The sequence below is a fragment of the Oncorhynchus nerka genome, linkage group LG7 (assembly GCF_034236695.1).
Source record: "Oncorhynchus nerka isolate Pitt River linkage group LG7, Oner_Uvic_2.0, whole genome shotgun sequence".
Taxonomy (NCBI): domain Eukaryota; kingdom Metazoa; phylum Chordata; class Actinopteri; order Salmoniformes; family Salmonidae; genus Oncorhynchus; species Oncorhynchus nerka.
The window spans coordinates 58,072,198-58,090,362 of record NC_088402.1 but is presented as its reverse complement, the minus strand read 5'-3'; the positions used below and the strand labels follow the sequence as shown (position 1 = coordinate 58,090,362).

The 18,165-nt window shown below is 44.9% G+C and overlaps 1 protein-coding gene across 1 annotated transcript; it reads left to right on the top strand.

Annotated features, from left to right (window-relative positions):
* The first annotated feature begins 1,193 nt into the window (after positions 1–1,193).
* brpf3b (bromodomain and PHD finger containing, 3b) lies at positions 1,194–15,762 on the top strand. Its single transcript, XM_029664272.2, is given in 14 exon segments — positions 1,194–1,515; positions 2,532–3,909; positions 3,912–4,120; positions 4,404–4,560; positions 5,013–5,144; positions 5,392–5,520; positions 6,832–7,144; positions 7,853–8,119; positions 8,707–9,255; positions 9,510–9,591; positions 9,740–9,834; positions 12,954–13,051; positions 13,453–13,607; positions 14,312–15,762. Coding segments are annotated over 13 exon segments (3,714 nt in total). The 5' UTR covers positions 1,194–1,515; positions 2,532–2,565; the 3' UTR covers positions 14,496–15,762.
* Positions 15,763–18,165: the final 2,403 nt, after the last annotated feature.

The window sequence follows — 18,165 nt, the reverse complement described above, 5'->3', positions numbered from 1 at the left end:
AGCATGATTTCTTTTAAGCTTCCGAGTTAGAGTCCCGCTCCTTGAAAGCAGCAGCTCTAGCCTTTAGCTCAGTGCGGATGTTGCCTGTAATCCATGGCATCTGGTTGGGGTGTGTATGATCACTGTGGGGACGACATCATCAATGCACTTATTGATGAAGCCAATGACTGATGTGGTGTATCCTCAATCGTAGGAATCCCGGAACATATTTCAGTCTGTGCTTAGCAAAACAGCCCTGTAGCTTAGCATCTGCTTCATCTGACCACTTTTTTATTGATCTAGTCACTGGTGCTTCCTGTTTTAATTTTTGCTTGTAAGCAGGAATCAGGATGATAGAATTATGGTCAGATTTGCCAAATGGAGGGCGAGGGAGAGCTTTGTATGCGTCTCTGTGTGTGGAGTAAAGGTGGTCCAGAGTTTTTTTTCACTCGGGTTGCACATTTAACATGCTGATAGAAATTTGGGAAAAACGGATTTAAGTTTCCCTGCATTAAAGTTCCCGGCTACTAGGAGCGCTGCCTCTGGGTGAGCGTTTTCTTGTTTGCTTATGGCGGAATACAGCTCATTCAATGCATTCACAGCCTCAGTCTGTGGTGGTATTTAAAACTGCTACGAGAAATACAGATGAAAACTCTAGGTAGATAGTATTCTCTAACTAAGAATCAGTTGAAATAGAATTAGGCTAATTCAAAGAGGACTATTCAAACAGGCTAAAATAATTGATTGGTTGATAATTGAGTTATTGTTTCTTTTTACATTTAGGCCAGCTAAACTGTGTTTTCCATTCCATGTTAATCGGATTGCGTGTTTGTTTGAAAAGCAAGCTAACATTTAATTTACTCAACTTTAAACTAATTTGTTTGCACATCATGCTCCTTTTTAGGCTCATTATTTTGCATAGGTTTTAGGCCTAGCTGCTACCGTATGTTATTTTGCGTCAAACTGTTTCCGAGACTCTTTTGTGTAGTGCCCTGTTGCAACCTGATCTGCAATGATATATTACTACCAGCTCTTTCGTACCATGTTGCACTTGCGGAGCAAAGTTGAGGCATTGCAACGTGTTGATACTCGTATGTGTACATATCAATACACATTGTTAGCTCAATCAAAAGCCATAAGTGTCGCTTCAAAGTGTTAAATTCTTAAATTAAATGTGTAGCAGGCGCGCGAAACCGTAACCTCCGGATGGCCTGCTTTGGTCAAGGGGCGTGTTTTAGCCTCACTTTCCTCAGTACGGCACATCCGAGGTTGCGGCTAGCTAGGAAATGCTATTCTCCTTGTCAAAACTGGGTCGACAACTTACTCGCTTCTATACTATGATAATAAAGTAGCTAGCTATGTTTAATGTCAGTATTTGGAAACGATTGGGGAGGACTGAGGCAACAGACGTTTGATCAACGAAATATACTGTACTGGCTTTTGGTGTAGGTGTTGCAGGGTGAGCTAACGTTAGCTAGCTAAACTAGCCAACGATAAACCTGCGTTTCATTCCCGGTTGCCGAACTGCCAGTGAAGGTAAGATAACATCGTTGTTACCGTTTTCAACGACGAGGATTAGCTGGTTCATATCATACACTATATGTTAGGGGCTGCATTTGACTTCCCAGTAACGTTAATTAGCCTGTAGTAGCAGCTACACATTAGTTGGTTTGTAAAAGAAGCGCGAGCTAAGGTAACTTAGTTAGCTATCCTGTTAGCCAAAGACAGCTCGTTTGGAGCAACTAGTTAGCTACCAGCGTTATCTACAGTTGTTCAATTAGCTAGTTAACGTTAGCTCGTGTACTTAGCTAACTTAGTTAGCAAGTGTTGCACTTTTTGGGTCAGATCTCATATCGCTTCATTTTATTTGTCTAACAGTCGTAAGTAGCTAGCTAACGTTAGATAGCATGTTGAATTTACGTTCGTCAGCTCTATAATGTTTAATGATTTGGGTTTGCGTGGTGTATTCAATGTGTTTAAAACAAATGGCGGACATTTTTATCTGGAAAAGGGCACTTGTCATAAGTTCGCTGAGGCACACTAGGCACTTGATTGGCTTTGAGGTTGCTTGATCCAAATAACGGGGGAAATGATTGGCTGTGTAGCTATTGTAGGGTTGACTAAACGCTGCTGTTAGTAGTTTTTGTCTAATGACAACGCAAAGGATAATGTATAGAATCATCTATTCGTGATTTATTGGCTGTGGAGAGTACTGTAGTAGACTACAGCTAGTTTATTATGTGTTGACTGTGGTGTTGTTCTATTTGACAGTAGGGCACCTTTCATCCCATTTGAGTATAGCCATAGCTCCTATACTATCAGTTAAGCCGTAACTCCTCCTCAATGACCTGCCAAAATAAAAAAGGGTGCATGGTTACTTTGTTCAGATTCAGTCTGTGTGTCACTGTCAATGATGGTTGAAATGTTTTGAACATGTGGTTAGATGGCTATCATTGGCCAACTAAACATAATTTGTGCACACATTGATTGGCATAACATTTAGAAGGCAATGGTATTTCTAACAGTATGTTCTCGCCTTCATCTGGTTGCAGCAGTGGGTGTCGGGCGCTGCGTGGTAGGAGGCCCATGAGGAAGCCACGGCGGAGGGGCCACCTGGCCGGGGGAGGGGATGCGGGTGGGAGAAAGTCTTACCAAGCTGGTAGGGGACGAGGTGGGGCCCGGCAGCGCTCCCCTTCACCCTACAGCCTCAAGGTGTCTCCAACCAGAGAGACACTGACTTATTCCCAGGCCCAGAAAGTGGTGGAAGTAGACTTGGATGGCAGGCTCCACCGGATCTCCATCGTGGACCCTCTGACGGTCATCACAGAGGACGAGATGACGGCCCAGGACATCACTGAGTGCAACAGCAACAAAGAGAACAGCGAACAGCCCGTTGCACCCGCCAGTGCCAACCCCGGACGCAAGCCGCCCGCCATGCCCAGAGGCCGCAAGAAAGACTCCAAACATTCCTCCTCCACATCATCGTCCTCTTCCTCCACACCTCAGAACCACTGCCCCAACTCTCACTCACAACCCCACAACAACAAGACTAACTCCTCACACCACCACCATCATCCGACGCCCCTTCCCGAGCCCACCTTCCGCATGCTGGAGGCCTTCATCCCCTGTGCGGCGCCTTCTCTGCCCACGGCCTACTACCGCTACATAGAGCGCTCGGCAGAGGAGCAGGAGGCAGAGGCAGAGTATGACATGGACGAGGAGGACGCGGCCTGGCTGGAGATGGTGAACGCCAGGCGGGCGTCAGACGGCCACGCCACAGTCTCCCCTGACACGTTCGAGCTGCTGGTGGACCGCCTGGAGGAGGAGTCTTACCGGGAGGCTCGCAGTCGGGCGCCCTCTCAGAGCGCCATCGACGACGATGCCTTCTGCTGCGTGTGCCTGGACGACGAGTGTCTCAACAGCAACGTCATCCTCTTCTGTGACGCCTGCAACCTGGCTGTGCACCAGGAGTGCTACGGCGTGCCCTACATCCCAGAGGGCCAGTGGCTGTGCCGCTGCTGCCTGCAGTCGCCCCAGCGGCCTGTGGATTGTGTGCTATGCCCCAACCGGGGTGGCGCTTTCAAGCAGACCAGTGACGGGCGCTGGGCCCACGTGGTGTGTGCCATCTGGATCCCCGAGGTGTGCTTCGCCAACACTGTTTTCCTGGAACCCGTGGAAGGGGTGGACAACATCCCACCCGCCCGCTGGAAGCTCACTTGCTACCTTTGCAAGCAGAAGGGTCGTGGCGCTGCCATCCAGTGCCACAAGGCCAACTGCTACACAGCCTTCCATGTCACGTGCGCCCAGCGTGCCGGGCTCTTCATGAAGATCGACCCCGTGCGGGAAACCAACGTCAACGGCACCACCTTCTCGGTGAAGAAGACAGCCTTCTGTGAGGTGCACTCGCCACCGGGCCAGGAGGGGGAGCGGGGGGGTCGGACGAGGAGGATCCCACAGGGAGGGCGGTGGGGGGCCGGGCCAGCCGGGGGCGCAGTGCATACACAGAGGCCCCACAGGTGCAGAAGCGGAGCAAGAAGGAGGGCAAGCACGGGAAGAGGAAGGGGAAGAAGGGTCTGGAGGTGGCTGCCAACCGCGCCGCCACTACACCAATGGTTGCAGTTCCACAGATCCCTACTCAAAGGTCTGTTCACCAGCCTCCTCTTGTTGTTAGTGGTGCTTTAGCCGGCAGGATTCTACCTATACTGCCATGCTGCATTTGGCTCATAGGTATATGTTAGTGTGTAAGATGCTTAAACGTCCATGGGGCCTCATCCTAACTCCAGATGCACGTTGACGTGCAAAGTTTCTTGTTGCCCATACGGAATCTTAAGTTAGGATTAGGCCCATTGTGTGAATGACAAGGATACCTTTCAAATGCTGTAGTAATGAACAGTATGTGTTAAACTCCTCCCGATGCCACACAGGTTGAACACCATCTGCAAAGGGATTCTGGTCCAGAGGAAGAACCAGTTCATGCAAAGGCTGCACAACTATTGGCTCCTGAAACGCCAGTCACGGAACGGGGTCGCACTCATTCGTCGTCTGCACTCCCATGTCCAATCACAGAGGCACATTGAACAGGTCAGAGGTCATTGGGCACTCTAAGGTCAAAGGGGCTGTTAACGTCAGGGGGTTATTCTGTTGAATGCAACATAATTGAACACTGCAGGTATCAGTAGAAATATACATTCTGAAGAAATATCATTGGTAGTGCTAGCTGGCTCAATTTAAAATTGTGCATGTTTTTGGAATTGTTTATAATATATTTCTATCTGGTGATGATGATCAGTAAATTCAAATCCCTGGGTGCATCTCAACAATATTATGTAGAGTCCTCTTCTCCCCGACTCTTCACTAAATAAATAGTACAAAATGAACAGGTGAAAGCAAAATGGTGAATCTTTACCAGGAATTTCCCATCATGGCAGATGAAGGGAATGAGAAGACAAGTGGAAGCCACACCTCATACAATTGAAGCACCCCCTACATTGTGTGTGGGGGAGTTGTTTGAATTAATATCTGTGTGTTTGCAGCCGGAGCCTGATGAGAAGGTGTGTGCTGTGAGGGAGGAGCTGAAGTACTGGCAGAAGTTGCGACAGGACCTGGAAAGAGCCCGGCTATTGGTGGAGCTCATCCGCAAGCGGGAGAAACTGAAGAGAGAGCAGGTATGGAGACTAGACTGTCTGTTTATGCACTTGCTCTGTATCACGGTCTGTCCATGCTTTGACAATTCAGGTTGTTACTGAAAAAATAAAACTTATTCTGTATTTTCCCCACTTAAATAAAAGGTTAAGATACTTCTTTAAAAATATCATACAGTACCTTAATTTATTCTGAGAAATTTAGATTTATTTGAGAGTTGCTGGCCTCCCTTCCGAACTCCATCCCATCTCTCTCTCACCCTCCCCAAAGGTCAAGGTTCACCAGGCGGCCCTGGAGCTACAGCTGACCCCAATGCAGGTGCTGCTGCGCTCCACACTGGACCAGCTGCAGGAGAAAGATGCAGGCCAGATCTTTGCACAGCCCGTCAACCTCAAGGAGGTCAGTCACCATGCTAATACTGTAGAACCTCAGGGATACGGTCCTCGGAGTAACTGACCAGTCAACCGAATGGGAAATATCAAACCTGTTACTAAATGCAAAAAACTAAACTTGTTTATGCTACAGACAAATGTAAATGTTGCTTACATGTGTTAAAAACATATTTACAGTGCCTGGCTAAATGGTTTGAAAATCCATGGTAATTTACTTTTCCAAATTTTAATGAAGGTTGGAAGCTGCTTTTACTTGAATTTCAAAGTCACTGGCATTTTTTTCCTTCTCCGAATAACCTCCAGTACTGACGTGTCTGTGTCTCTGAGGATCAGGGGAAATGATGCGCAGCCTGCACAGTACTGAGATTTGTTTTACCCATTCTTTCAAATGGTTTATGTAGTGGTTTAGGGACGTGTCCTGCTGCATCTGTCATGAGACAGTGTGTACCATGTGTTCTGTTCATCTTTGTTGGTTACTGCCGACAAGTCAATGTTAGACCCGTTGCCCGTTCATAGTCTGTTTCCCTCTGTTGCTTAACTTAGGGTGCTTTCTTTCTTTTTTTTTACTCGGTCCCAAATCACCCCTCATCCCAACTCCTTTTGAGATCTACAACCAATTAATGTAATAAATATGATCATGGGGGCTTGGCTTTAGACCGGGGATCTCCAACAGGTTGATCACAGGCTATCAGTAGCTCGCAGCCCACATATGAGTAGCTCGCAAAGCGATTTTGAAAGTACATGCAATTTTCACGCTTTCCATCGCAAACTGTCAAGAATGAATCTCACAAGTATCAGCCACCGCAAGCTCCCGGCTACTGTCTAACCAACGGAACGTTGACAACCCATCTCCTGATTAACCTAACACAATATCTGCCAATTAATGTCAAGCAATCTTGCCAGTCTATATGTGTAGTGCATTCCGTGATGTGATAACCGTCTTGTGGGTTGACAGATAGTTTCCAAAGAACCTTTTCAATTAAATGCTAACCGCAAAGTACGCTTACCTGGCAGAAGTATATCATGAGTAAGTATAACATTTGTATCTATTATTTGATAACGTTGCCATCAAATGAACAGCAGCAGTACAGAACTATCACTCACTCATTAGATGAGCAATTAAAGGGAACGCTCCAAATAAAATAGTTGTGTTTGATGTGATTATTTAAGCATTGACATGGACTCAGAACATCCCATTTTGTTTCTCTATGAACAATTGTAATTGAGGGTGGAACAACTCTAAAACCAGGAAAGCATAATGATTTTATGTGTCCGTCTCCCTGACTGTCTTTCTGCTCCTCCTCCTCTCTCACCCCAGGTCCCAGACTACCTGGAGTTTATCAGCCAGCCCATGGACTTCTCCACCATGCGCTCCAAGCTGGAAGCCCACAGTTACAACTCGCTGGCCCACCTGGAGGTAGACTTCAACCTGACGGTGGCCAACTGCCTGCTTTACAACGGCAAGGATACACTGTTCCACCGTGCTGCCCTACGTCTCCGTGACCTGGGGGGTGCAATCCTCCGTCACGCCCAGCGACAGGCCCACAACACTGGCCTAGACCCGGCCACGGGCATGCATCTTGCAGAGTCGCCCCAGAAACACGACTACTACCGCTGCACCTGGGAGGACGGTGAGTGACGCGATGGCACGGATGTTGGCTTGTTTCTGATTATGAACCTGGGGCCAAGCTCTGTAGGTCGAATGTTGTGGAGCGTCATTATTAGAGCTGCCGTGATTCCTTATGCTACGCATCAGAGAGGTACGTTTGTTCTTGTTCCATGTTGAACGTCGCCCAGGTCCCAAGTAAACCTCTAGCAACAAACGTCTCTATGCTAGGCAAGTCTCTACTGCTGCTTCCCCCCCCCCCCCCCCCCCCTAAAAAGACAAACAAGGGTCAAGCAAACATATCTAACCCAGTTCTTTGTCCTTTAAAAATGCACCAGAGATGCTCTCTATTTTGGGGGTGATTTTCACAACAAAGCCTGAAAATGGAAGTGGATATACATAGTTAGTTGCTGGAATTCGAATGAGACGGGGGAAATAAAAGTGGAATGAAAGGAGACTCGAAGCAGCGTACTCAGAAACCGTGGCAGTTTTAAATTTAGATCATCTTCAAACCTGTGTTTGTGTAGCCTACCTGTTCTGTGCTCTGTTTGTAGCTCAGATACTTTGTTCTCATTTCTTTTGGAGTGAGCTCCAGCCTGTGGTGAATGGTGATATTTAGGGTAACACTTTCCCTGAGCTATTTTGAGTTGCTTTATTGTGTTGAGGACTTTGCCGCATTGTGGGCTATGATATAGAGTGGTAAACCCATCTGTGGCGTTCCGTCCCTGTGTAGTGGACACCCTGCTGGACCCCGAGAACCGTCTGCACATGTCTCCTGAGGAGCAGCTGAAGGAGCTGCTGGACAAGCTGGACGTGGTGGCCACCATGCGCTCCAGCGGCGCCCGCACCCGCCGCATCCGCCTCCTGCGCCGCGAGATCAACAGCATCCGGTACCGACAGGGCCAGCACCACCGCAACTCGCTCCTCAACGGAGATGTCAAAGATGAAGAGGAGGAGGAGAAAGATGCAGAGGCTGACAACGGCCTGTCTTCAGATAAAGGTGAGTTATCAAAACGTTGGCAATGTGTCGTTGTATGATGGTGACGTTTAATTACCTATAGAAACCGCCTATTTAATGATCTGCTCTGCTGAAACGAGACCGGTTGCAATCATGAGCTAACAGCAAATTATCCTCAGGTAATTGAGCCAGGGTCCCCCCACGCACCAACCCAAAGCACTTCACTGTCTGCAGTCTAGTAAGTAGGGTCCCACATAGTGGCCTCACAACCCTCTCCAGGCGCACTCTGCGTTTCTTCTCGTCCTCTGCACCGCCACCTCATGGACTCGCCTCCATTGGCCTCATACAGTCATGTCATCCCACCTCTGACACCAATGTAGTACATTTCAGGGGGGGGGAACCGAGAATACTAGGAAATCGAACCTTGGTCAAGCATGCTAGTGTTTTTTTGCCATTTAATTAAGAAGTTGTGCTAATTCACCTATTCATTTGTTTTGCTGAGTTGTGTGAACTTTTGACTTTGTATTGGAAGCCCTAACTAATCACAACATGATGAAAGCCAAGACTCAATCATCGAAGTATTATGTAAATTAACTGTCAGTTTGATCAGTCCCTTTCTCCGCTTTCAGAGGACTTCAAATGTACCCCTCCCCCAACGCTGGAGCCAACGTGCCTGGCACCTCCCCCTCTGCAGGGAGATGCACCCCTGGAGCCCCCCACGCTGCGCCCCATGACGGGGGAGTTAAGGACCCTGGGCCATCCCAAAAAGCGCCTGAAATTGGACAGCGAGAGCTCAGATAGTGGTTCTCCAACCCTTGACACTACAAGAAACAAGAATTGCACTAAAGCAGAAGAGGCGCCCAGTTTATACTGTGGCGGGTTGGTGGTCAACGGCCTTTCCGACACCTTGTCCCCACGCCCTGCCACCGCGGGAGTAGGGCGCCGGACTTCTGTGCTTTTCAAAAAAGCAAAGAACGGAGCAAAGCTGCTTAGAGAGAAAGACAGTCTTGGCGGTAGTGTCCCCCTGACCCCCAATTCTGCTTTAAGTACCCCTTTATCTACCCCGTCTAAGATCCCCCAGCAGACCTCATTCACCACACCTGAACGGGGGACCCCTAGTCAAGGTGCCATCTCAGAGGGGGAGCTAGACAAGACCCCTAACCATACACCGGAGACTAGTAAGTGGCTGAATATGAGCTTCTTTTGATTTAAGTCTAATTTATACATTTTGTAATTCAAGAACGCAATTAGCTATGCAAAATGGCTGTTGTACTTATTTGGGTAGCAGGAAAACAAACGTGTGCAGCCATGAAACTTGCAACTACTCAGGATTGCCATTTTGCGTAGTTAATTGTGTTGCGTACTTGCATAAGTTGTAAATGAGACTTTACACTCAGCAAGTGTCTGACAATTGGTTTCTGTCTTCTTTCAGGACTCACCAATGGGTTCAAAAGGGACAACGATGGTGGTTCTGACTCAGACTGTAGCCCCCCACCAATCCTTCACAAAGAAATGTAAGACATACGGTAACTCCCGAGTGTTATGAATTTGTGTAGTATCGTGTTATTTGGGCTGATCTCAGGTTATCCGATTTTCACTGGCCGCATTAACATATCTGCAGTACAACAGCACAGCCTACTGAAATACTGTGTACCCCTACAGCAGTGCACCACCCAAACGAAGCCTCGGAAAACCAGCACTTTCCAAAGTACCTTTCTTTGAGACTGTTACCGGGGATGCAGATTACACCGCTACAGGTATGAGAATCACAGTATCATCGTTGGACAATTTCAAATAATAGTCCACTTTTTAAATGTATACATTTAAAACATGTGTCCTTATGAAACTAACATTCAGTCATAAACGCTATGTTCACATTGGGCTTCCGAGTGGCGCAGCGGTCTAAGGCACTGCATCTCGTTTCAAGCGGCGTCACTGCAGTCCCTGATTCGAATCCAGGGACTGCAGGTATGAGCCATTTAAAACATGTGTCTTTAGGAAACTAACTTTCAGTCATAAGAGCATCACATCCGGCCCTGTTTGAGAGTCCCATAGGGCGGCGCACAATTGGCCCAGCGTCGTCCGGGTTTGGCCAGGGTAGGCCGTCATTATAAATAAGAATTTGTTCTTAACTGACTTGCCAAGTTCAAAAATAAATATATATATTGAGACATGCAGTACCAGTCATAAGTTTGGACACACCTACTCATTCAAAGGGTGTTCTTTGTTTTTACTATTTTCTACATTGTAGAATAATAGTGAAGACATCAGCACTATGAAATAACAAATATGGAATCATGTAGCCACAAAAGTGTTAAATATATCAATATTTTTTAGATTCTTCAAAGTAGCCAACCTTTACCTTGACAGCTTTGCACACCCATGGCATTCTCTCAACCAGCTTCATGAGGAATGCTTTGCATATGCTGAGCACTTGTTGGCTGATTTTCCTTCACTCTGTGGTCCAACTCATCCCAAACCATCTCAATTGGGTTGAGGTCGGGTGATTGTTGAGGCCAGGTTATCTGATGCAGCACTCCTTCACTCTTTCTTGGTCAAATAGCCCTCACAAAGGCTGGAGGTGTGTTTTGGGTCATTGTCCTGTTGAAAAACAAATGATACTCCCACTAAGCGCAAACCAGATGGGATGGGATATCACTGCAGAATGCTGTGGTAGCCATGCTGGTTAAGTGTGCCTTGAATTCTAAATAAATCAGTGTCACCAGCAAAGCACCACCACCTCCATGTCAAACATGTGGAGATCACTCGTTCACCTACTCTGTCTCACAAAGACACGGTGGTTGGAACCAAAAATCACAAATTTGGACTCATCAGACCAAAGGACAGATTTCCACCTGTCTAATGTCCATTGCTTGTGTTTCTTGGCCCAAGGAAGTCTCTTCTTATTAGTGTCCTTTAGTAGTGCTTTCTTTGCAGTAATTCAACCATAAAGGCCTGATTCACACAGTCTCCTCTGAACAGTAGTTGTTGAGATGTGCCTGTTACTTGAACTCTGTGAAACATTTATTTGGGCTGCAATATGAGGTGCAGTTAACTCTAATGAACTTATCCTCTGCAGCGGAGGTAACTCTGGGGCTTCCTTTCCTGTGGCGGTCCTCATGAAAGCCAGTTTCATCATAGAGCTTGATGGTTTTTGCAACTACACTTGTAGAAACTTTCAATGTTCTTAATTTTCCCGATTGACTGACTTTCATGTCTTAAAGTAATGATGGACTTTCGTTTTTCTGCTTATTTGAGCTGTTCTTAACATAATATGGACTTGGTCTTTTACCAAATAGGGCTATCTTCTGTATTCTACCCCTACCTTGTCACAACACAACTGACTGGCTCAAACGCATTAACCTGTTACTCCTACCCCCTACTTTTTTGAACATTCTGTTAAAAATCGCGCAACATTTCAGCGCCCTGCTACTCATGCCAGGAATATAGTACATTCATATGATTAGAATGTGTGGATAGAAAACACTCAGACGTTTCTAAAACTGGTTAAATCACGACTGTGGCTATAACATAACGTGCGTTACATCGGAAAGCGCAGGAAAACATGATCACAGAAAATGGAAATAAATATCCTTGCGCCACTTCCAGCAATTGTTAACAGTGAACCGAATTACATAAGACCGAGGTTTCAACTCCCACAGCATCCACATGTTGTCTAGAGTCTTGTCATTTGATTCAGCTTTGATTCTTGGTTGAACCGAATCAAGGGAACCACTTACCTCCAGTCTCCGCCCAGATAATTTGGAAGAGCTCTCTCCTGAAATTTTTTCCAAGACGACAGCTAATGATTTTTACATCGCCTCCTGATGAATTTTATCGCTTATTAACGTGTACTAATACCTAAAATTGCATTACAAAAGTATTTCGAAGTGTTTTGTGAAAGTTTATCGTCGACTTTTTGAATTTTAAAAAATTACGTTACGTTATGAAACGCTGTTTTTTTCCGTTGATCACACAGTCTACATATAACGATATCTAGGCTATATATGGACCGATTTAATCGAAAAAAAGACCCAATAGTGATTATGGGACATCTAGGAGTGCCAACAAAGAAGATGGTCAAAGGTAATGAATGTTTTCTATTTTATTGTGCGGTTTGTGTAGCGCCGAATATGCTAATTATTTTGTTTACGTCCCCTGCGGGTCTTTTGTGGTGTTACATGCTATCAGATAATAGCTTCTCATGCTTTCGCCGAAAAGCATTTTAAAAATCTGACTTGTTGCCTGGATTCACAACGAGTGTAGCTTTAATTCAATACCCTGCATGTGTATTTTAATGAACGTTTGAGTTTTAACTAATACTATTAGCAGTTAGCGTAGCGCATTTGCATTTCCAGAGCTCTAGTTGGGACGCAAGCGTCCCGAGTAGAAGCAAGAGGTTTAAGAAAAGAAAATCCACAAATGTAACTTTGAACAAGGCACACCTGTTAATTGAAATGCGTTCTAGGTGACTACCTCATGAAGCTGGTTGAGAGAATGCCAGGAGTGTGCAAAGCTGTCATCAATGGCTGCTTTGAAAAATCTCTCACATAAAATATATTTTGATTTGTATAACACTTTTTTGGTTACAATATAGAGAACAGTAAAAAAATAAAGAGAAATCCTGGAATGGGTAAGTGTCAACATTTGACTGGTATTGTGTTCACACAGCTTTGAGAGACCTTTAAAAATGGTCAGCGTCTTGATTTGAACAATATGAAAATGGTCTGTCCTGTTGCAGCCGACTTTTTCTTGGGTGTTGATAACCGCTTTCCTTTTTGGATGACAGAACTTTACCGTGTCCAAGATAAACACCCCATTTACTGCATATTTGTATTTAGAATCGACATTTGTCTTTTCCTGTCTGTCTCCGCAGGCAGTGGTATCCTGATGCCTTTTGAAAATGTAGTGGCGCTGGAGCCTCTGGACTTGGTCTGGGCCAAGTGTCGGGGATACCCCTCCTACCCTGCATTGGTGAGAGAATGCATTGGGCAAACATCTGCTTGCCTACACTGATACAGGTCCCAAATGAAGAGATTAGCGGTTACCTGGGCTTAGTATCATAGGGTTAACACTTGGAAATTGATTTATGGTCTGAAATGGCAGGAGATCTAAAGTTATGCCACTCTAAAATCCACTAACACAAAGCATATGGCATTTTAGTACATATTTGCTGTTCAATAGGTTAGTTCAGAATCACAGAAACGTCCCATACTGCTCAGCGTCTGCCTTTTTACTGTTTGTATTTTTTTTTACAAGTTTAAGCCACCCTAAAATCCAGTGTAACAATTTGGCACATATTTGCTGTATCTAAGGTTAAGGGGGTTTGAATTGTCAAAATTAAACCAATCCAATGAATCTTTTCCATTGGCCAGATCATTGACCCTGAGATGCCCCAGGAGGGTTTGTTTCACAACGGGGTCCCCATCCCTGTGCCCCCACTGGACGTCCTGCAGCTGGGGGAGCAGAGGACAGAGGAGGCTGGGGAGAAGCTCTTTCTGGTGCTCTTCTTTGACAACAAGAGGACATGGTGAGAGGAGGAGGGTGGTGTTTGGCTAGCATTTAAGTGACCACAAGCTGCTCTCTAACCTCACATTCTAGGGCTGCTTAATATCTTTGGGGACCTAGCTTCCTTGTAGGGCAGTGGTCTCATTTTGTCCGGGGGCCGCACTGGGAAATGTGTTATTTCCTCGCCGTCAACATTGGAACAAAATGTACCTATATCCATCGTTTTGGGAATTTTCTATGCTCCCTGACTGGTTCAGTGATTATTTGTGAGCTGGACACTGTAGAAACTGTATGAATGTATGTCCATTATCATTTATACCCCGTTTTGATTTGTTTTTAAAGTATACCATTTTTTTTGGATGTTTGACACCTCTGTTGTAGGGTGTACTGAAGAACATGCCCAAAAGATTTTGCTTTTGCATTGTCGAATGGCAATTAAACCTATGTATTTGAGCTCAATAACGGTTAGACAGAAACATTCCTCTGTTTATAGTGCACCTGACTTTAAAAATACATAAGTAGGAAGTATGGTCTGTGAAGGGGAAAAAGAGTGTGTGTTTCATATAAGAGGAAGAAGTTCACTGTATTAAAATGTGGGACTTCATTAGGGAAGTTAACACTTTAATCTCCAGTGTCTGCTCGAATCCATTGGATGTGCATGCGTACGTCCCTCAGCTATAGATGTAGTCACTTCAACGGCCCTCCCCTCTCTTCTCCCCCCTGCAGGCAGTGGCTCCCGCAGGACAAAGTGACTCCTCTGGGTGTGGACGACACAGGGGACAAGCTGCGTATGATGGAGGGTAGGAAGACCACCATCCGCAAGTCTGTGCAGGTGGCCTACGACCGCGCCATGGTCCACCTGAGCCGCGTGCGCCGGGACCAAGCCTTTGTCCCGTCAAACTACCTGTAGCTGTGGGGACCCAAATCAGCCCCTAGCCTTAAAACAGTCGTCATTGGTCAGAAAGATCTGGATGGCTTTAAGCTTATCTGGACACTTCTCATAGGTCTGAACGGGTGTATTGCAAGCAGTATCCCTACTGGTTACACCTTTCTTTGTCCTTTCAGATCTATGCGGTGTCTGGGGGGGTCAGTGCACCTCATTTTCCCTCTATACCAATCCGGCAGTATCTGATTTCATGCTGTATAAGGCGATATTGGGAGAGGTATCTATCCCACTTGGGGGGAGGAGAGCATAAGGCAGCAATCCTCAATCCTGTTTCTGGAGTGCTGTAGTTCTGCAGTTTCTTTTAAATCCAGATTAGTGCCACCATGACACCCGAGTCATCTAATCAACTGATCTTCAAGCCCTTGGTGAGTTGAATCAGGTGTTGTTTCACTGCTGAGCGTGGACCTTCAATACTGTATCCAGGAGCGGGATTGGAGGTATTTATTTGTGAGCCATCTTGATGCCACCGAGAACAGATGGAGCTGCAGTAGCTGGATCAAAGTTCAACGAACACCTCCCTTTTTGTATAATGCTACTGCCAAGGAATCAAATGGTTGGAAAAGAGATTTATCATATTTATATGAACTTGAAACCGTATGAATGGATCACTGCCATTTCTTACAAACACTTTTTACATTTTAATGTTTTACAAACCACTTGTTATATATTGTAAAGACACATGTATGTGTGTATATATGTGTGCATATCATACTAAGCCTAATTTTATGTTGCTACTTTTAAATGCGAATTCAATCACCAATGGGGATGAAGAAAGGCCGTACATACTTATTGACTTGCTACAGAGTGTATTCAGCTTCTCTTTGTGGATCTGCATAAAGGCACACAATGCAATGGCCAGTTCTTTATCAATTCTTTTTGATACAAAGAAATGTAATTTATTTATGGAAATTGGAAAGTATTGAAATGAAGTTTATATATTGGTTATAGATGGAAAATGAAATCTGTTTAAGATTATAAGATTTGCAACCAAGGTGAGCTACTGATGCAGAGGTGTTCAGATATTGCATTCAGGGGCTGACCAATCCTTAGCCCACCGTGAAGAACAGAATGTTATATTTATTATAGAATATTCATAGTATTCCAGACCGATTTATAAAATGCAGACAAACATTGTAAGCTTGTACAAATTGCAGATTTGATCTACTCACCAAATAACCTGTCTGAATCAGTATTTTCTCATGTGGGTAAATAAATTGTTCTATCCAAACAACTTTTGCAATTCTTTTTTTGATTGGTTGGAATCTAGGCGTGACAATATTACCAAATTACAATAAGGTCGACACTTGGGAAAGACATAATTTTGCATGTTATCTGGTTTAAAAATATATATAATAATCCACTGAATGATAAATAACATGCTTACTCAAATTCTTAAGTATTTAGGTGGACAGTAAAACCTGTGGACAGCAGACCAGGTTTATTTTATCATGTACAATAACGAGGAAAAGGTAAATGAGGCGCTCCAGAACCTCAAAGCATCTGTTTGGCCACAGTCAATGTACAGGGTTTGTACGATACAGTTGATTTAAACTGAAAATATTGACATCTGAAAGGGAAAGTGTAATTTCAGTTAGTAATGAACATGGAGCAAAGAAGCCCTGCGCTTCCGGATAACCTCATTTCTATATAGCTAATATCTTCAGATTTGTTCACTCAATATAGCTCAACAACCCCATAATGCACAGCTCTACTGTAGTAATTTCAAGGACACTTTTGAAAAGTGTATATACAGTATACTAATCATTTAAGCCCATTATAATCTACACAAAAGGTTGTGGCAGGTGAACTGTCAGCAAATTATAAAATGCTTATTGAATTGTGTCCCCTCTTCCAAAATTCATCTTTGAGTTTGGCTTGTTTAATGTTTGCATTTAGGCTCCTCCATTACCCCTGCTGCATATTGCTCTTCATCTTTGCCACAGAGACCTAATATTGATCTTAATAATTCTGCAGGCAGCCTAGTGGTTAGTGTTGGCCCAGTAAACAAAAGGTTACTGGATCGAATCCCAGAGCTGACAAGGTAAAAATCTGTTGTTCTGCTCCTGAGCAAGGCAGTTAACCCACTGTTCCCCGGGTGCCGAAGACGTGGATGTCGATTATGGCAGCCCCCCGCACCTCTGATTCAGAGGGGTTGGGTTAAAAGTGGAAGACACATTTCAGTTGTACAACTGACTAGGTATCCCACTTTCCCCTTTTCTGCTTGTGCCAATGTCTTCCATTCATCAAATTCCTTCTGTTTTGCTTCTTGGTGTCTTTAATGAGGCTTCTGCCTCTTCCTGCTTGGCCATTGCGGCGTCCAGGACTTTAAGATGTTTTGCTTCCCTTTCTCTTCTTGATTAGATTTGTATTGGTCTCTTTTCTTTTTCAGCTTGTCAAGTGTAGTTTCTGACTTACACTGCTAGTCAGTGCTCAGTTGTCAAAGTTGTAAAGCATGTCCTGACTGATAAAGAGCTCTAAATCGGTCTTCAGCATCTCCTCTTGGTCTTCTTGTCAGTCTCTTCTTTTACTTGTGTGTCTACCTTTTTTATCATATTCTCTTGCATTGAGTTTATTTTTATTTTCTTTCATGACTTCTTTGCTTGTACCTTTTACTATCTGCTCCCTTATGCTTCATTCCCCAATCCATCCCACTTCCCAGTATCTCTAGCTCTTGCATGAACAAGTCCTCGTTGCACTCTTATTTTGCTTGTCTACAGTCGTGGCCAAAAGTTGAGAAAGATGCAAAGATTCATTTTCACAAAGTCTGCTGCCTCAATTTAAATGATGGCAATTTGCATATACTCCAGAATGGTATGAAGAGTGATCAGATGAATTGCAATTAATTGCGAAGTCCCTCTTTGCCATGCAAATGAACTGAATACCCCCAAAAATTCCACTGCATTTCAGCCCTGCCACAAAAGGACCAGCTGACATGTTAGTGATTCTCTCGTTAACACAGGTTTGAGTGTTGACGAGGACCAGGCTGGATATCACTTTGTCATGCTGATTGAGTTCGAATAACAGACTGGAAGCTTCAAAAGGAGGGTGGTGCTTGGAATCATTGTTCTTCCTCTGTCAACCATGGTTACCTGCAAGGAAACACGTGCCGTCATCATTGCTTTGCACAAAAAGGGTTTCACAGGCAAGGACATTGCTGCTAGTAAGATTGCACCTAAATCGACCATTTATCGGATCATCAAGAACTTCAAGAAGAGCGGTTCAATTGCTGTGAAGAAGGCTTTAGGGCGCCCAAGAAAGACCAGCAAGCACCAGGACCATCTCCTAAAGTTGATGCGTGATCGGGGCACCACCAGTACAAAGCTTGATCAGGAATGGCAGCAGGCAGATGTGAGTGCATCTGCACGCACAGTGAGCCGAAGACTTTTGGAGGATGGCCTGGTCTCAAGAAGGGCAGCAAAGAAGCCACTTCTCTCCAGGAAAAACAGGGACAGACTGATATTCTGCAAAAGGTACAGGGATTGGACTGCTCAGGACTGGGGTAATGTCCTTTTCTCTGATGAATCCCCTTTCCGATTGTTTGGGGCATCCGGAAAAAAGCTTGTCCGGAGAAGAAGAGGTGTGCGCTACCATCAGTCCTGTGTTATGCCAACAGTAAAGCATCCTGAGAACATTC